We start from the raw sequence: 20608 nt of genomic DNA, 5'->3' as shown, positions 1-20608 counted from the left end.
GGGGGGGTTGTTCATAATCTTTTCATTGCTTCAGCCTCTAAAGAGCTTCCAATTGTCCCTCTGAGACCTCCCTCTAGCATCCCTCCAGCATCTGAAAACTCTCACCTCAAGGGGGAAAAAAAAGTGAAGATTCTATTCTTTCTCAGTTCTGCCAATTTAAGGCATGATTTCAGAGAAATCTCTAAGCCATTGTGTGCCTTGCTTCCTGCAATAGGAAGGTGGAAAGAATAACCATTTAGCACCTCATGACTGGTGAGAAATAGCTGGTGGTTAATGAATCAATGCAAAGGATGTTTCAGATACTGTTTTCATTATAATGCCCCATTTTCAACTGGCGAGAGCAGAAGGCCCAGAGGTTGGTAGAGGAAGGCATTTCAGTGCCCGCAGGACAGAGAAGCCAACTCTTATTGGTCTCCTGGGGTGGGGGGCGGGGGACACCTAGAGAGGGAGTATGCCACCCTACAAAAGCCCCTCCACTTCCCCAGGGTTTCCGTGTACCATCTGAAGCAATAATGTTCCACCAGCTCCCCTGGCAGAGTTTGTTTATTTCGAATTATTCAATTATTCACTTTCACCAGAGCAGCCAGTTGTTACAAATAACCCATCTACTCTCATCATCTCTTTTGGAATTATCCCCAAATGAATTTTTCATTTTTGAAATAGTTTCTCTTATTATTATTTTGAACATATATTGAGCACCTTTATAGATTTCTTTCATCTAATGGATGTTAGTAGGATTACATTCTGTTCTATGGTTGGAGATATAATTTGTTTCTACAACTTCAGAAGGTTATGGTCACTGCAAAAATGTCCCGCCAAGTTTAAAGGGCCATTTAAGTGTCTGTACAATGTATTGCAAAACCATTTATCTGATAATCATTTATTAAGTGCCCAGCTAAGGAGCCCTTGTGACAGTGAGGGTTATAAATGCATATAAAATATGGTCCCCACCCTCAAGGACCTGAATGCAGGGTTATCACTCCACTAGGAGTCTAACTATAATCACTGCGTTTTGCTCAACATGTCCTGCTTTTGTTCAACATGTCCTGCTTTTGTTGTTTTACTTATCTCAAACCGCGGGACCTAGAGGCAGTCCTGAGACAGAGGTACATGTTCCCTGATGTGGCCTCAACATACCCCTTTGGCAACATTGAGACAGCACAAGGTTTGGCGCTGGGAAGAACAGATCTGTCCCCCTCCCCCAGGAGACCAATAGCAACTGGAACCAAACGGACTGGCTGTGACTGTTACTATTAAGCCCTCGGTGAGCTACTAGCCCACCATGTCTCCTTTGTGGCTTCTTTTGACCTATAGATTTGTCCAGCAAACTACAGCATTTAAATTATTTCTTATTCGTTACTTTTTATTTATTTTTTTTTAAAGATTTTATTTATTTATTTGACAGAGATAGAGACAGCTAGCGAGAGAGGGAACACAAGCAGGGGGAGTGGGAGAGGAAGAAGCAGGCTCATAGCAGAGGAGCCTGATGTGGGGCTCGATCCCATAACGCCGGGATCACGCCCTGAGCCGAAGGCAGACGCTTAACCGCTGTGCCACCCAGGCGCCCCTATTCGTTACTTTTTAGATTCTTGGAAGAACCCGATAAGGCATTAAGTGTATTAACCCCCCCCATTGCAAATGAAAAAAACTGAGGACCGGAGATGGGCCAAAAGTTCACCCAACAGCAAGTGGAAGCCTAAGACCCCAGGTCTTTGGAGATCTCTAGTGTTGCTTCTACCATCACCCCCCCACCCCCACCTGACAAGACCACTGTGCTCAATCCTTCGCAGTGACCAACGTCACAAAGTTGATTTAATCGTTTCCATGAATGCCCCTTTGCCCTTCTCGTGATATAAGCAGAAAGCTTTAAGTTTGAAAGGCATTTTCTAAAAATGACTTACAACTTCTTATCTTCCTGACTTGTGCTTTCAACTTAATCTCTGAATCTGTTTCTAACTCTTACGTGGGATTTCAACTTAATCTCTGAATCTGTTTCTAACTCTTACGTGGGATTTCTGAATTTGCGCAAGCAGATGAGGGAAGGCCACCTGCTTCGGGGTAGATATCTCAAAATTGAAGAGATGCAGGCTTTAAGGGCACTATTTACATAACAAAATGAGATGGGGGTGAGGGGAAGCTGTTTGAGATACCATTTTTCTCAAAGGGCACACCCTACTTGATTTGTTAACAGCCAAAAACCTGAATTCAAATGTCATCCCCTAAAAAAGTTTTACCCAGTTAAAGAGCAAATGGTTTCCATGAAATTAAGATAGTCAAGGACCTTCATGGGGCGCCTGGGTGGCTCAGTCGTTAAGCTTCTGCCTTCGGCTCAGGGCGTGATCCCAGCGTTATGGGATCGAGCCCCACATCAGGCTCCTCCGCTGGGGAGCCTGCGTCTTCCTCTCCCACTCCCCCTGCTTGTGTTCCCTCTCTCACTGGCTGTCTCTCTGTCAAATAAATAAATAAAATCTTTAAAAAAAAAAAAAAGATAGTCAAGGACCTTCAGACATGAAAGAAGAAGAGCTGTAAGTAGAAAAGCCATGAATAAACTTGAAATTTTTGCAGTTTCCCCAGTTAAACAATGAACGAAACAAATGGACTACTTGAGCCTTTTTCTTTCCCTGTTCCTCTTAAACTAAGAGGTCAATTTAAATTGTAAAATACCAAGTCAATTGTAGATAACTACCCATTATTATAAGGATGCATTTACTGGGAAGACACAGCTCCTGTGAATATGATTGCTAGGAGGGGATCCATGAAATACCCACCGCCATGAAAAATCTACCTAGTACCCCCCGACACCCACTTCGGTGAGGTCTACCCTGTGGTTAGATTCCACTGAGCTCGCCCAGTCAATGAGGGAAATTAAGCTCGTTTTATTCACAGGTGTACATTTCTGTGCCATTGTACAAGATGGTTAAAAATGTTCTTCAAAAGAACCCCAAACACAATGAAAACTGAAAGAAAATCATTTGCTATTTTAGCATTACAACAAGGAAATGCAAATTTAAGGAAGAAATTTTCATTAGCACAGTTCCTTGGTGACTAGGCATTAAAACATATTTGAATGCAAGACACCTCACGGTTTGGGGAGCTCCATGTTATAAAAGGTGTGATTTACAGCCGAATTTCCTTTTTTTTTTTTGGCTTCTCCATTTCTACCCCTTAAAAGTTCATGAAGATAAATCTGGAAATATTTGAGAAGTGTCACATTTGGAAATTATTCAGGGTCTTGCCATCTTACACACTCTTTCCCGGGGTGAATCTCCTGCCCTGCCCTTCATTACCAAGGGCATTTGTTTAATCACAGAATCTTTGTTTCTCAAGAGATATTTGCTGCTTCTATTTATTCCCCCTGAAGTCACAATCCTTTGTCACAGGACAATCATTTCCACAGCAACCAACTGTGATGTCACAACTGAGGGGAGGAGGAATGTTTAAAAAGAAGAGAATGTTCTCTTCCACTGGCAAAGGTTTCTGAGTTTTAAAACCACTGCTTCCCTAATCAAAATATTTTAGCAGAAAGACCCCATGACAAAGCTGCATTTCTGCAAGGTCTCAGCTGTGACATTTCAGCAGAAGTTGAAGGGCTGCATGCTGTGGGCTTAGGAAAGGGTAGAGGTTTTTATTTCATTTCATTCTAATTCTGTGCCAGTGATATCTGCCAGTAAAATACATTAAACATATTCCAGAAAGAGTTGATTTAGCAGATGAAAAATGTGTCTCCTGAGACCAGAGAAGGTACATTTTCTGTCTTACTATCATTTCCATAATAGGAACAATGTTTACATTTCCTCAGACCGTGCAATGCCTCTAATGTATTCATGTTCTTTCACTCTCCAGAGGCAGGAATTGAGGTATTTGAGATTTTATTTTTTAGCTACCGCATCAAGCACTTAAGATCTGACAATTGTGATGTGTGTTCTCACTTGGTATTAAAAAATAAAAGCCTCAGTGTTTGCATTTGATTAGAGTCTCTCAGCTTGGTGGCTGATTAAGCAGGAACAGGGAAGGCAACTTTCTTCAGAAACACAGCATCTCGGTTAATGTAGTGTAAGATTATTGACAGGTGTAGTCACATAATTTTTATTAAATTGAAGAGATTAGCTCTGCTGAAGAATCTCACCGTGACAGCAAACTCTAGCCGTAATAATGAGACCTGACACTTCTCAAACCCACTCCAGGGCCCCAAACAGTCTTTTTTTCTAAATATTCTTTCAGTTCAAGTAAGGGAAGAGCTTCGTTCAAATATTCAGCATATTTACCTGAAATTGAGTGTGCATGAGTTGTGGGGTTTTTTTTTTTTTTTTGGAAGGATGATACAAAATCAGATAAACATTTGTAATGTGAGCTTTAGCTATTTTCTTTCACCGTAAATGATACACGAGATCCTTCCTCCAGTTACCTGAAATGCAAACATAGCTTTTCTCCAGATAGAGGCCATGGTGCCCACAAAGAAGTCATCAGAGAAGACCCTGGAACCCTGGAGCACTGTGCCATTTGTTCATTTAATGGGCATAAAATTGTTGCCTCTTCCCCCCCAGACTCAGGTATCTCCGTTACCCCAATTTTCTGAGGGGAAGGTTGAGAAAAGATGAAGGGGAGGGGGCGGAGGGAGAAACTCTGGAAATGAAAACTGTCATACTGCGAAGACCAAAGCAAGCAGAAAGAACATATACTTGAGAGAGGGCAACAAGCACTTTTTCAGAACACAAAGAAGGCAACAAATGAAGTCTGTTTACATATTTCGCGGGGGACGGGGGCGGCTTGGAGAGGATTAATTAATGTTTGGCAAGCTGTGCCCCAAGACAAGTTACGCAGAGGTGCTATTGTCACTTATTACTGTTATAAATTAACGGGGTGAACGCCAAATAAAAATAAGCCCCGCGGTGTGCTTTCTTTTCTTAACACCGTATGCGATGTCTATTGCAGGAGTGATTCGGGAAAGTTACCTCAAAGGCCATGACCAGCTCGTCCCTGTCACCCTCTTGGCCATAGCGGTCATTCTGGCTTTTGTCATGGGGGCCGTCTTCTCCGGCATCATCGTCTATTGCGTCTGCGACCACAGGCGCAAAGACGTGTCCGCGGTGCAGCGCAAAGAGAAGGAGCTCACCCACTCGCGCCGGGGCTCCATGAGCAGCGTCACCAAGCTCAGCGGCCTCTTTGGGGACACCCAGTCCAAAGACCCGAAGCCGGAGGCCGTCCTCACGCCACTCATGCACAATGGCAAGCTCGCCACGCCTGGCAACACGGCCAAGGTGCTCATCAAGGCTGATCAGCACCACTTAGACCTGGCGGCCTTGCCCACCCCGGAGTCCACCCCGACACTGCAGCAGAAGCGGAAGCCCAGCCGCGGCAGCCGCGAGTGGGAGAGGAACCAGAACCTCATCAATGCCTGCACCAAGGACATGCCCCCCATGGGCTCCCCAGTGATCCCCACGGACCTGCCCCTGCGGGCCTCCCCCAGCCACATCCCCAGCGTGGTGGTCCTGCCCATCACACAGCAGGGCTACCAGCACGAGTACGTGGACCAGCCCAAAATGAGCGAGGTGGCCCAGATGGCGCTGGAGGACCAGGCGGCCACCCTGGAGTATAAGACCATCAAGGAGCATCTCAGCAGCAAGAGTCCCAACCACGGGGTGAACCTGGTGGAGAATCTGGACAGCCTGCCCCCCAAAGTCCCCCAGCGGGAGGCCTCCCTGGGCCCTCCCGGAGCCTCCCTGTCGCAGAACGGCCTGAGCAAGCGGCTGGAAAGGCACCACTCCTCCTCCTACGGCCTTGACTATAAGAGGAGCTACCCCACGAACTCGCTCACGAGAAGCCACCAGGCCACCACTCTCAAAAGAAACAATACTAACTGCTCCAATTCCTCCCACCTGTCCAGAAACCAGAGCTTTGGCCGGGGAGACAACCCGCCCCCCGCCCCACAGAGGGTGGACTCGATCCAGGTGCACGACGCGCAGCCCTCCGGCCAGGCCGTGACTGTTTCGCGGCAGCCCAGCCTCAACGCCTACAACTCGCTGACGAGGTCGGGGCTGAAGCGCACGCCCTCGCTAAAGCCGGACGTACCCCCCAAACCCTCCCTTGCCCCCCTTTCCACATCCATGAAGCCCAATGACGCGTGTACATAATCCCAGGGGGAGGGGTCAGGTGTCGAACCAGCAGGAAAGGCCAGGCGCGCCCAGCTCGGCGAGGCCCTCCACTGCCTGAGTACCCACCAGACCAAGATGGCCGCGGCGGAGCGGAGGACGCTGGGTCCCCCCCTCGGGGGCGCAGGGGGGACTCTGGAAAATGGGGCCACGTGGTTTGGTGAAGGTTTGCGACGCGGGACTCACCTCCATTCTCTGACTTCACTCTCCCCTCACACCGTGCAACAGGTCGGACTCACGAGAGACTTAAATTATCATCACAAACATGAGCCAAAAGCACATACCCACCCACCCACCTTCACACGCGCGCGCGCCCGCGCACGCGCGCCCACTCACACCCACACCCACACAGGCAGGTGAACAATGACTGCAACTTTTTGCCGTGACCGCACGGGGCGCTGCCAGACAGGGCGGGTGTTCCACCTGCAAACCACAGATACATTTTTAAAAATCATGAAAATTAAAAAGACAAAAAAATAAAGAATTCATTGATAATTCTAACTCAGAACTTTAACAATGGCAGAAGTTTACTATGCGCAGATACTGTGAAATGCCCACCAGTGTTACAGCTTTCTGTTATTAGCAGATTAATGCCATGTTGGGCAACGATGTCATAGATTTCTGCTCTTCTCTTTTAATGAAATAACGTGACCGTTAACGCAAGTAACTCTTTATTTATTGTTCACCCTTTTTTTCCTTAAGGAAAGGACTCTTCCACATACCATCCTATGAACAGCTCTTCAGAAAGCCCCTTGGAAGTTAAACTATTTAACGTGAAATCCATTAACTGGAATAATTGAGTTTATTTTTACAATAAATTCACTGAGTAAATAAGCTGGAGCTGGAATTCTGAGCTTTGTGTTTGGACTGTCTGATCTCTAGCTAAAGGAAAAAGTTGAGAGGGGAATATTTATTTAAATCAACCAGCTAATTTGCTGGTCAGGTCTATGGCCTATAACATGCAAAAAATTAATTAGTTTAAAAGTCCTTCCAGATCCTAACTTCTAAAGCAACCGGGAGAGGAACTTTCTAGAATGACACATCCCGCATCCCACTGCTGCCGACATGGCTTTGTCAGTGGTTCCTACTTTCTGTGAAGGCACCAGCTTGTGATACCCATCTCATTTCACCTTGCATGTGAGACAGCAAAGAAAATCCACTCAAGGCGTGAAGTAATTAATATGCTGGCTGCTACCTTGCATAAATTAATGGTTTGCTCACACGGGTTTTTCGTGGGGTTACATCTGTGAATAGCCTCTTTTCCACATGTAAATTTGTGCCTTACACCCTGAGTTGTGTACACTTGTAAACTGTCGTTATGATAAACTTTCCCCCGCCTTTTGAAATAAATGCAGATATTTATTTGACCCTCCCTCCCCCCCACCCCAGCCCTCTGGAAGAGTAGCATCTAGCAGATGGGAGAAGAATACTGTGGTGGTGATGGTTATAAGCCTGCCCCCTGGGAGAACTAGGCGGCAGCACACCCTCCAATGCACACTTGCTTCTAGTCGTGCCAACTCCAACCACCCTTTGGCCATGCTACCAAGCATGGACATCAGTGTTGTGGGTGGCAATACCCTTTCTCCCTCCAGAGCTCCCTGCTTCCCTGGTATTCTCAGATCATTTCAACATGGTGATATCCTCATTGGCCAGCAGAGAAGGGACTAACCTCCCAGCCCTCATTTCCGCAGGGTCCACTGGCTGGAGAACACGCTGTGTGCGGTTGCCAGGCACCTGGGAGGTGTCTCCAAGCCATGGGCTCAGCACACACGTGCAGTGCACACAAAGAAATGACGTGGAAGTAGATGCAGGCAGGCTGGTTCCTGCTGTGATGGATGAGTAACTCCAAGTACAAAGCCAACCGCAGAGGATGCTGCAAAAACATTGACTGGGGCAGAAGATTTTTTTATTTTTTAACACATTTCTTCATCCATTTGTTGTTATTGTTTGCACGGGGGCGGGGCAGGGTGTGTATTTTCCCCTGTTGGTTCTCATTAGCTCAAGCACACAGGGGACTATTGTTTACTCTATCATGAACAAAAGAACTGTCAACATACTGTAAACAGTGAGCATTGTTTGGGGTTGTTGTGTTTTTAAACAGTTAAACAGTATATTTGGTGGCCTCTTTGTCTCTTTTTATTTCCAGTTTGATCTTCTGGGTTTGGTCTAGTCTTTAAAAAAAAAAAAAAACTTTCAGAAAGACTATTGGGGACAGTTTTGAGTTGACTGGTGAAAAAGTATCTCTGTGATCAAGAGTGAGACCTAGGTGTGTCTCAAGGACTCACACATTAGCTTCGTGTTCTGGCAAACATCTCTTGCATTTTTGCTGTCGTTCAGGGTAGGTTTCTGTTGTTTTGTGTTGTTATGTTTTTATTCTGTTTTGTTAGCGGAATCAATGTTCACATCGTGTGAACTCTGTACCCTGGAATGGCGAAGTCTTTTCTAGAAACTGAGATCATTGTTTTTTCCCTTCTCCCCGAAGCTTGACCCCTGAGAGTATTGACCAGGCAGCACCCACTCTCATGTCCCCACGAGTGGGCATCATTGCCTCAGCTGTGTTACGTAGACCTGTGTCAAAACTTCATCCCTCATCCCCATCTCCGGACAACTCATCACTTGCGGTGTTCTCCCTAAAATGCCCATATGTATTGAGCTGGTCTGTAGCATTTACGTATTTTTTTCCCTTTTTTTTTTTTTCCCCTACTGCGTGTGGGGGGAGGGTCCATAAACCTGAGTGTGCCTTTGCTTTCCACCCTTACTAGACACTGGTAGATGCAACAAACTCAGATTTATATTTGTTGTAAAGTTGTAAAAATATTGTGATGTCACCAACTTTCCTTCCATCTCCACATCCCCTAACATCTGATTCATGACTTAATGTATGTTGTAAAACAGAAAAAAAAGAAAAGAAAAAAAAGGGAAAAAAAGACAAAAAAAAAGCAAGGAAAAGGCTCTTTATTACTTAAAAGTAATAAAACCAGACTGTTCTACATTATTGTTTGTGTCCTGAAGGCTTTTATTTATCTCTTACTTTCTCCCTTTTGAACCCCACCCTTTTGGGGCTGGATTCTACTCTTTCCCTATCTCTATCTGGTTTCCAGAGCATAAATAACAATGTGGTTAGACCTGCTTGTTTGCAGTACTCACACCCTGCCCACCCCCTACCCCCCACCCAAATTACTGATGCGTTTTCTCTGCCTGCGCCCAGCCTGGAGCGAGGTTATAGCAGAAGCCACCGGTAATTAAAAGGCGGGGCACGCATTGACTCCCTCTATTCATTTTATGCATTTTCTTTTTATGGGCTTGTTCATCATCAAACATTTATGGTAGGCTTGATAGTTTAAGAGATCAAGGCTAGGATTTTAGTACGGAGGGTCCACTAAAAATAGATCCTTGCACAGATGTGACTTCAGCCTTTTTTACATATTAATAAGATGGAGGGTGCTGGATTTTACCCCTTGTTAGCATTTCTCTCTCGTAACCCAGAAGACACGGTTGGAGGTATGTTGGGATGCAGCCCTGTTATTTTGCAGACTAGCACTGCGAGATGCCTAGAGAAGGTTTTCCCCTCTAGAGTATTTTTTAAAGTTATTTAAATAAGGCTTCGGCTACAGTATTTTGCTTTTGACCTTCTGAAGTCATTTTTGTAAGTGTTTTAGGTCAGTTTGCACGTGGGAAGCTCCAGGTTGGGCCTCGGTTCACACCTATAGTGATCCAGTTACATTTTGGGCATTTCCAGTTACATTCTGTGAATCGCACCCAGAGGGCCAGGCGTGCCAGGCACAAAGTTGACTACAATATAGTTCCTAGCTCCTCACTTGTAAGCAGGCTCTCTGTAATTGTCACCGGGAGGAAGAACAAAGTGCTGACGGAGTGGCCCAGAGGTTGGGGGTTCTTTCTTTTTCTTTTCTTTTCTTTTTTTTTTAAGATTTATTTATTTATTTGTGAGTGACAGAACGCGCAAACAGAGGGAGGGGCGGAGGGAGAGAGAGAATCCTCAAGCAGACTGCCCCCTGAGTGCAGAGCCCCACACTGGGCTCGATCTCAGGACCCTGAGATCATGACCTGAGCCCAAATCAAGAGTCGGACCCTCAACCGACAGAGCCAGCCAGGCGCCCCTGAGCTGGTTCTTTAGGGAATGAATTCTCTGGACAGCTAGATCGAGCACAAGGGATGACATGTACAAAGCCGCCAGGTGCACGGTGACTGGGAGACAAAAGGTTTATTGGGCCTTGAGCTGGGTCTTTGAGAGAACCTGCTGGAAGCCAGGCTGGGGAAGCGGAGACCGAGAGGGGCCTGGTCACCATGTGCTAGGATTTCAGCGGATGGGCAGCCGAGAGCCTTCGGAGTAGATGAAGCAGCAGACCCGTGTTTGTGCTGCAGAAAGCTACCTGGCTGCAGTGTGGAAAATGGATTGGTCCCAAGAAAGGCCGGGGGCCGTGGGGCACTGTGCCAAACGGCATGCCACGTAGGTAGGAACCCTGCCAGCAAAAACGCCATGTCTCATTTCAGATTCTTGAGGAAACAGAACCGAAACAGCTCTGTGACCATTCCTCCTTTTGCCAAACCGAAGATCTTCCTTCTCCTTGTGTGACCCACAGGTTTGCCCTGCCCGCTCCAGCCACATATAAAACTGAAAGAATGGCCGACAGCTCGTCTGAATTTATTTATTTTTTTAATGGGGAAGCTGAGATCCATTGAATGAAAGGATTTGCCCAGGATGCCAGAGCAGGTGGTAGAGCAGCTCTTCCAAGAACAAATTCATTGTCTCTTACCCCCATTCATTTGCAACATTAGAGCAGGACTAGCCAGGAAGACCTCACCACACCCCCCTACCCCACCCATCCTCCCAAACCCCTAGCCAGCCCTCCCCCAGTACAGGCCTCCCCCTTCCCTGGTGGGGCATCCGCAATGCCTTCCTCTGGGCTGAGTCGCGGGGCCCGGCTGGAGCTAGAAGCTAGAATCAGACTGTTTGGAAGCCCCACACTCCCTGCATTGCAACATGATACCCGCTATGGTGGCTCTGGCTGCAATCAGCTTTGTTCCAGTCTGGCGAAGGGGTGACGAGAACTGAACAGGTGCAGCCGGCATTTTCGCTGGGGCCCCTGGAATGTCCTTGCTCAGACTCAAGAAGTGCCCCCAGATAACCCAGTTTCTCTCTGCTGTGTTTGTTCGCTCGCATGCTTGCTGCTTGCAGGCTTAGCGGTTTCTGCTGGGGGGGGGGGTTTAGACTGTTGGCCCCAAGGAGCGGCTGTCCCAATACAGCCAACGGGTTAGGCGTTCTAGGGGGCCACAGCTGGCGTCTGAGACCTGCCCGCTTTCCTTAAGTGCCATGTCAAGTAAACCGAAACAGGTCTCATTGTTCAGCCTTATAATTTGGCAGAAGCCACACAAAGCGTGGTCCCAGAACCACAGTGCCTACATTTGAAACTGCCCGAACAAAAGCTCTTTCAAAAAAAGTCATTCAGCAAGTGAGCATAGAAGAATCTAGAAGGCCCCTATAATGCAGGCACTGGTATGTTTTTGCTTGAGGGAAGGGGGTGAGGGGAATTTCAAAGAACGCCTCTGTAACAAAACAACGTGATTAAGAGCGTAATCCTCGTCCTAGCTGAGCACTGTGACAGCTGGGTGCTCGCACTCAGTAACCCCTAGAAAGCCCCATCTCACGCTTGTCTTAAACCCACGTGGTGACGTGTCTCTTGCACAGAATTGGGAAGGAAGGGCTCCCATTTATTGATCGGGACTGCCAGACAGATGGGGATCTTCAATATTCCATTTAGAGTATTGTGTATCCTTAGCTCTAACCTCTCGGGGATGCCTGGAGGTGGGGGGCGGTTGACCTCCACAGAGGGCTGGGCCGCCCTGATGTGCATTAAATGTGGCTGGGCAGAAAAATGCGCAGATGTCCCTCTAGCAAATGGAAACGAAATTTGAGCAAATCCGGAGAGGCAGCTGAGTGGTGGGGAGTTCCCCAGCCCCCTCTGCAAACACGTCCACACACACATGCACACACAAATGCTTATCACAAGGATTTTTTTCTCTGGGTCTAATACCCAAAACATCACAGAGGTCAGAACCCTTGTTTGTGGAAGGTGGACCCTTTGGAAGGTCTCTTCACCCCTTTTCCTGGTAAAACATGGGTTCCACCTGAGCACGTTCTGGTCAAAAATAAACCGTCACGAACGACAGCCTCAGGAATGGAAGCCAAGACTTCACAGAGGAGCCTGGACACGGGCCCCTCTCAGCTCTGTTGACAGTAAATTCAGGTGGCCAGCCACTTTCTTATTCTTCTAACCACTTTCACATAGAAGACTCTCTTGAAAATTATTAACATCATCCCTAGAGCAAGTCATGGGTCCTGCTAATGGGCTGCGATAATGGTCCAAATAAGGGGACGCTAATGAAGGGGAAAAAATAGGTAACCATGAAATCAGGAGCATTTTTCATTGACGATTTTCGGCCAGAAAAAACAGAGGAAGGTGACATTGGGCACAATACCAAGCGGCAGGAAACCAACATGAAAGAAATTCAGGTGGGCTTCCCAGGGGGTTCCTAGGATGAGCCAGATGATGGAAGATCTGTGTGAGAGCCCATCACTCTCTTTTCTCCCGTTCATCATGACAGCTGCCCTCACGGTGTTATGGGCTTGGTAAGGACGTGAGCTGGCCTTGGCAACCCTTGTGTCTGTTCTCTGGTGTGGATACTGAACATTTTGCACATACAGTGCAAAAGCATGAATTTCAACAGTAGGGCTAAGGTTTATTTCAAAGAAATGAAAAGTGGAATGGTACCACCCAAAAGAGGCAGGGCTTCCGATGATCAGCAACAATGACAATTTACCGAGGTGGCATCTTACAGTTGGCAGACATAATCTTGTCCATGATATGGCTTGATCCTCATCACAGCTTTGTGGAGTGGTGGGTCAGCCCATGTAGGACCATCCTCGTTTTACAGAGACTGGGATTTGGAGAGAAGGAACCCACTGGATCATGGATCACCACGAAAGTGTAGTAATGTTTCAAAAACCTGTGTGCTGACATCACCCCCTGAGCCCTCTCGGGAACACCTCAGGTTACACCAGCACTCTGCTTCACCAAAGGGGAAAAGCCTCCCACAGCATTTCCCAGGAGAGATGATTACAGCAATATAAAGGCCCCGAAATAAAGGCTAGGCACACATGTTCTATTTTAAGGGCATTGTGCTCTAAGATTTTTCCATCATTAAAGAACACATCTCTTCCTTCCTGCGTCTGCAAAGTCCCGATGCCAGCAGTGTTATTAGGAACTGTCAACAAAGCAGGAAAAGGGAGAGCTGAAGCCAAATTCAGTTGAACTCCCTTCTAGAGACGCACCCTGCCACTTCTGGGGCAGTGACACAGACCCTCAGTGGAAAAAAGGGGATAAAAGGCCAGGTTTTATAGCTTCTTCATCCTACTCAAGCTGCACACATCACAAGAGAAGTTTAAGAAGCTTCTAAGAGAACAAAGGGTTGGTTGGGAACAGAGAAGAAATGCCCTACACCTGCAAGAGTAAAGAATTTGCTCACACTTCCCTTCATAGAAGACTGAGGTAAAGGAAGTGTGGAAGGAAGAGGAAAGTAAGAAATATCACTGTTCACGTGGTTACCATCAGCCATTTAGAGTAACGACTCAACACCGGGACTTCCTCTCTGGTGTCAATGGTGGGATAATTTGGGAGAGAGCTAGCAAAATCTCCCAGAAGGAGACAGAAGGCAGAGATTGCCTCTACCTAGGGACCTAACTTCTCCTCCATATCATTGTCCATACTGCAAGTCACTATGGCCGCAGACTGGCCCTCCCGGAATTAACAAGCTACTTGGTGTGAGGGCACGTGGTGCAGAAGAGGCAGGACCATCTTCTCTGCAATGGGGCACCTGGTCTCCCTGTTGCACGGGGGACAGTGTGACCCAGCCAGTTACCACGCAGAACTATTCTACAGCGCTGAGAAGAAGCCAGCATCTTCCACCAGCCGCCAGGACAGATAACCTCACACAGATGCCACTCAGCGGGAGAGGAAAATGGCTGTTCTTCTTAGAACTCCGCTGTTCTCTTTTGCTTGCTTGGTTGGTTGCCGTTGGGTTCGTTTGCTTCTTTGCCATTCGAAGCCCTGTTCCCACAAAGCCTTTTCCCAGTACACAAAAATGCATTTTAGCTAAGACAAAGGCTTGGTTGCCACCAACTTTGGTCACTCTGGTATAAAACGTATCTGTAATTCCAACTGCTACCCAGGGTTACCTATTTAATTATGTACTCAGTAAAGGTAGCAACCTTTTGAAACATGTGATTTTCCCAATCTGAAGGGTGCCGGTCAATAACCGATTGACTCGGAAAAGGAAGTTTTCTATGCTAAAGCATGCATTCCAGGACAACACCAAATGCTAAAGTCGTGCTGAAGACCTGCCTTCTAGAACATTCCTGGGGGAAAGGATCCATTTTGTGTGTGTGGGAAACAGAACTGTCTATTGAAGTTTGACATAGGTGTTGGCTGATTTAAGTTCTTATTGGTGTTCAATGTTATTTAAGACCCAAGATTTATCCCCCTCTGTTTCCAGGGTGAAGAGAAGACCTGTGATCACATTTCTTGCTTGGAGAGAAAAAGATAATGTGTTAGACTTATATGTATGAATAGAAATAGGTAAATAGTCATATTTCCTTCTGACTTTGTAATTTAAACAGTGTAAGTCGGTAGGGAAGGGCTGTAATTGGATCCAAAGTAAGTGAGGTGAAAATTACTAGGTGTTGGAGCATCTGCGTCTTGTTTTAATTAGGTGACTATAATAGCGAGATCAAAAACTTTTCCTTGTCACTCAATCTGTTGAGCTTTCTAATCGAGAAACCAAAGGGCTTGTTTTGTCCTCAGCAAAGAGTGACCCAGATAGATCCTCTCTAATTACTTGGCCAGAGCAGCAGAAAGGCCTGAGCCCAGGGAAGAACGGGGCTCAGTGGGGGTGGTGTCATGAGGGGGACATACCCCAAGACCAGCCCCCCCCCAAAGGCCAGCCCCCAGAGGCTCCTAGGAATAGCTGTCCCTAATCTGGCACCTTGGAGTTTTTGCTTCTCGCCAGACAAAGGAGTTTAGAAAGAAGCACACACACTGTGAGTCTGTGAGCCTGGCTTCCCCGTCCGAGCTGGCCTCTGCATTTCTAGGGGCGGTCTTTTAAACTCTCTCCGTTTCGTTTTCTCCATCTGCAAAGTCCATTTACATCACGGCTGCCCTAACTACCTCACAGGAGTGTGGAAAAGTCATACGAGGTGAGTGTTTACAGGGGCTTGCAAAACTCGAAATCCCACTGTGTCCTTCTTCTCCAACTTGGCATTCAAAACCTAGATCCCGGTCTGCGAAATCTTCAAATTAAATAAATGACTTTGCCTCCCCATCCTTCTGATAATGAAAATGTCTCTTTTTTTCCTCTCCCCTAAATACTCCTTATCTACCAACGAAAGCAGCCAGCCGGACCTGGTTAAACGAAAGTCCTGCTTGGCCCGATAGAGTCTGGCTCTCTGTCACACATGTACACCCCTCAGGCACACGATCCCTGCACGGAGGCATGGGGGCCTCTACACACCAGAGTCCCTCTCTCCTCCTCCCTTCCCTGATGCCAGGCCTGAGGAGAACAGGGGGCGCCCTCACTGAATTGGGCCTCCCCCTGCTACCCAGGACTCTTCCTATCTGCTCAGCCTGAACTATTCCCTCTGGGCTGGACTCTCTGGCTTCCAGAATGGACCCCAGAATGTGCTGCGAAGAACAGAACTGTAAGGTGAGTCACCCTCTTCGTCCACGATGCCAGGTGTCCTTGGATTGCCTAGGTGCTCGGTGACTTGCTCCTTCTGCTGATACACTCACAGCCCTTCTCCCTGCACACATCTCTGTCATTGCCCTGTCTGAGCCCACTGCGATTCCAATCTCAGCTGGAGCTGGGCTGGATGGGAGTACTGCTCACTTAGTCCCAAGCCTATCCCTGTCTCCCGTCCCCAGAGCTTGGACCTTTCTTTTTCTTTTCTTTTTCTTTTCTTTTCTTTGTTTTCTTCTCTTTTCTTCTTTCTTTCTTTCTCTTTCTTTCCTTCCTTCCTCCCTCCCTCCTTCCCTTCCCTCTTCTTTTCTCTTCTTTCTTTCTCTTCTTTCTTTCTTTCTCTTCTTTCTTTCTCTTCTTTCTTTCTTTCTTTCTTTCTTTCTTTCTTTCTTTCTTTCTTTCTTTCTATGTTATTTATTTATTTGACAGAGAGAGAGCACAAGCAGGGGGAGCAGCAGAGGCAGAGGGAGAAGCAGACTCCCTGCTGAGCAGGGACCCCCCCCCCCACCACGCGGGGCTCAATCCCAGGACCCTGGGATCATGACCTGAGCCAAAGGCAGACGTTTAACCGACGGAGCCACCCAGGCGTCCCTGTGTAGTATTTTAGAAACAGGAGGGGGAACGGATCCTTAGGAAATCAGCAGTCTGCCACATTCTGCACACAGAAGAACACATCGATCTCCCTGCACGGTGTGTGCATGTTGTAGACATGTATATGTGTGCATATATGCATATACACACGTTTACAAAAACAAAATTCAATCAGCCAATGCGTGTGCTATGTCAACACCTGGTTTAGGTACCCTGCCTCCATCAAGCCTTCCCTGAGCTCCCAGGCAGTACGGGGGGCTCCCCTTCCCTCCTCCCCCAAAGGACCTCATGAATAAAGGTCTCTAATATGTACCACATTGGAAAGATTTGCTTCTCCGTTCGACTGTTAGCACATCAAGGGCAGGAACTATATATATATATGGTTTTTTTTTAACCTTTTCAAGTCCACAATCTACAGTGAGCCAGAAAAATTGCAGGTGCACAACAGATCACTTGCTAAATGAAGTTCATCATCAGACGTAAGATATTAAGTGTGGAACCTCCACACACACCCTCACAGAAACACAATTACTGCCGTGCTTGTCACGATAGCCATAGCATGGACCCCACACTCCCTGCCGTGCTTGTCATGATAGCCATAGCGCGGACCCCACGATCACCACTGGATACCCAGAAGCAGGTTATGTGTTTCCCCAACATTAGCTCATTTAATTTTAAGAGAACCCTACCCTTTGTTATGTGCATTTGAAAGATAAGGCGTCTGAAGCACAGAGAAATTAAAGAACTTTCCCACATTCACAGAGCTAGTAATTGGTGGACCCAGGGTGTATATTTGGGTGAACCCACAGCCAGTGCTTTTAATCTTCTTGGGTCTTATTAGGCGAGGTGGGCTAGGGGATGCTTTTTCAACATGACAAAGACTGCCTATGAGAAACCAAGAGACAACCAACCCCCTTAGGGAACTACGTGATTAATGACACCAAGGATGGGAGTCAGACTAATCCCTTAGCAACACTTCCAACAACCCAGATGGCAATGTGCAGCCCGTCCCCCAAATATTCCAGAGGTGCACATCGGTGTCAATACTGTGGACACGCTCATCCTGTTTACTGGGGACTTTTCACATAGGACATAAAGCTAGGAGCTGAAATGTCAAGTGCTAAAAACGATCAAACTTTCCAATACCCTAAACACTTGCCCCTCATGAGATTGCCCAGCCCAGTGCACATTCAAGTACCCCCATCGTTTGCAAAGCATCACAACAACTGCACACGCAAGGATAGTGGGCTGTACATCAGAGCTGCCCCACGGCAGCAGAAAGGGCCTTGGCGGATTCTGACCTGGTGGGAGGTGACACTGGGGACACACAAGCACATCCGCTCTGAAGACCAAGCACATGTGTGCTGAATATGAGAGGGCGGTTATTTCTCCCTTCGCTGATTCTCTGCTGTGTAAGTGCTGACAAGAATCTCCTAAAACTATTTTAGGAGATATTTTAGTGCGACTTGGGTGTGTTGGTTGGGGGGGAGACTCATGATTTGGAGGGGGGAAAAGACAACAAGTTTTGATTTCACAGACGCTTCAGAAATAATGGCATAATCTTATCCGTTTTAAGCAAATACAATCAAGCATTCAAGCCTCCGATAAAGGTGTAACGTCTTCACTGGTGCAGCAAACTGCAAATTAAGCTTTTTTTTTTTTAAATGCTGTTCAAATTGCCTGTAAAGCAACCTTTTACGAGATATGATGGTTCAAACAATTTTGCAAAGAGCAGAAGACAAAGAATACGTTTTTACACGGAACGGGTTTCCTAGGAAACCCTGAAAAAATGTAACACGATATCTGTTAGAGGTAGTTCACGGACCAGGACTCCTCTTCACTTACTTAATTTTTTTTTTGAACGGTATTTAATATCTGCCTCTCCCTCTCCCTGCAGTGGGAGCGAGAAGGGTAGAAAAGCTCCCACAGACCCAGCAGCCCGAGTGTCCTCTCGTTAATTGAGTGCCCGATCTACACAAAGGAAAAATATCGGAGCCAAGTGGAGCCTTCATTACTCTCTGCAGAAATTTCAAGTAAGAAATTAAAGGAAGAGAATTTGAACTTTTTGCTCTATCATTAAAAAAAAAAAAATCCCCAAATCCCAGTGAAGACATTAAAGGAAAGGGGGGAAAAAAAAGCCAACCCACTCTTTTTCAAACCCCGTCTAAATTAATCTGTTTCAAGGTCTTCCAATACCGTTTATTTTAGGTTTTTTTTTATTCTAGCCCTTCATCCGTCTCTGTGATGTGGCGGCATATGCAGGCTGGCAGAGGACGCCTGAATTAGCAGGCGTATCCATTTCCCAAGTTCAGACGCAAGATCGCCAGGGTCTAGAGGCGGCAGGGAGACTCTGGATGAAGGGCTGGGGGAGTCTGCAGGTCAGGAATCCTTTGAGGAGCATGAGGCTGTTTACAGGGACCCCTCTGCTGGCCCTACTTTCTATCATTCATCCCTCATGTCAAGAGGAGATCAAAATAGGAAAAGCGAAGGAACATCTGGGCTGTGTGGGAAGGAGTTAGATTTGATTTTAAAATAAATAAGGCATCCAAGCCTCAAGTTTCACTTGTTCAAAAATTGAAGAGGAAAATTGTCACGTTGTTTTGAAGTTTAGGACGTGTCTGTGGGTGGGCAAGGGTGGAAGGGGGCTGTGGCCTCCTGCAAAGGTCCTCACTCGTGGGCACTCTCTCTCCACATCTGTGCAAAGAACGGGGGAGAGCCCAGAGAAGGCGGCAGGATCAGAGGACAGTTGGTGATGGACCCCCCTCTCAGCACCAGCAGACCCACACACACCCTTTTTTCACCATCATGGAGTCTGGGTAAGCAGGACATTCCAGGAGAAAACTTCTTCAAGCTAAAAACAATACCATTGTGTCTCGTTCAGGATCTTTGAGGAGAATTGGTATAAGTCTTTAGGGTCTTAGAAACACGCTTAATAATGGCCTTTTGGGATGGGACAGTTGCCCAAGAAGCAGCAGGGAAACCCAGAACTTGAAGACTTTTCAGTAAGATAAAAAACCGTGAGATGCCAAAGCAACATAAGAAGACTGACATGCATGATGGTTATCCTAAGGGCTTCATGGGATCCAGCTCATGCTAAAGGACATGGGAAGCCCTGGAGGGACCCTACAACCCCAGCCTATACATTTTTAATGCAGGTTAAACTGGACCGAAATGAATACAGGGAACGTCATGGGAAGGTGGGAAATCCAACTGTAAAAGCAGCCTGTGCGATTCGTGGGGAGGGAACAAAGCAACTTTCCCATTGGTCTTGGTATAGTAAGGACCCAGATAAAAATGAGCAGAGGACACACATAAAATCCTCAGGTAGTGGTGGACATTTGGACACCATGTTTCCTTGCCTCTTTTTTTTTTTTTAATAACGGTATCATCCTATTTTTCTTTTGGTGAGTTGGTGTCCCCTTTGTCATGATCGTGATGGGGCCATAAATTAAGTTTGCTTACTCTCCCCTACACAAGAGGTGGACAGGTGGCCCAAGCTAGATTAAAGACTTTTCCCCAGAACCTTCAAAATAAAGATGCCCTCAGTAGAGAGTACTCATGCCTCAGCAGCTGGACGTTCACCAGATGTACCCTAGAAAGCTCAGGCTTCAGAGCCAAAAGCTACTTGGAATATGGAGATGGTTAAAATATCCACATCCCCTAAGGGCTGGGATGAATGCAGTTTGAGGGGAAGAGCACATATTGGCACACTAGGAGGTGAGATGGTAAGTGAGCCGTTGTCGTGCGTCTAGAACATGTGGGACCACAGGCTGCTTCAGCTAAATCATCTTTGCCAATCTTCTGGAAGGCATGGTGATTAATGGCAGTTTGCACAGAGAACTGATGAATCAGGGGACACGAACCTTCTGGATGTAGGATACAACTTGGGTACCAAACTAACTTGACATATAGTCAAGCTTCCTTTAAGTAAAATCACAGTTCATTATCAGGACATGGGATTATCGCAAATACTGGCTGCTGGAGTTTACTGGGCTCATCAGAGCCTGGAACTCAAAACTTAGAAAGTTAAGAAGCAGGGTGCTCTCTGTGTCTGTCTG

General features: G+C 46.8%; 1 protein-coding gene across 6 annotated transcripts in view; it reads left to right on the top strand.

Moving 5' to 3' along the window:
- SEMA6A (semaphorin 6A) overlaps positions 1 to 6983 on the top strand; it is a 133899-nt gene extending 126916 nt beyond the window's left edge. For all 6 annotated transcript variants that reach the window (XM_034655910.1, XM_034655908.1, XM_034655905.1 and 3 more), the window contains one exon: positions 4933 to 6983. In XM_034655910.1, the coding sequence (XP_034511801.1) occupies positions 4933 to 6131 (1199 nt within the window). In that variant the 3' untranslated portion in view covers positions 6132 to 6983. The remainder of the gene's footprint in view (positions 1 to 4932) is intronic.
- Positions 6984 to 20608: the final 13625 nt, after the last annotated feature.

Source organism: Ailuropoda melanoleuca, chromosome 3 (genome assembly GCF_002007445.2).
Source record: "Ailuropoda melanoleuca isolate Jingjing chromosome 3, ASM200744v2, whole genome shotgun sequence".
In the NCBI taxonomy this organism is placed as follows: Eukaryota; Metazoa; Chordata; class Mammalia; order Carnivora; family Ursidae; genus Ailuropoda; species Ailuropoda melanoleuca.
The sequence above is the reverse complement of the archived record's forward strand: the minus strand, read 5'-3'. Positions and strand labels throughout refer to the sequence as shown.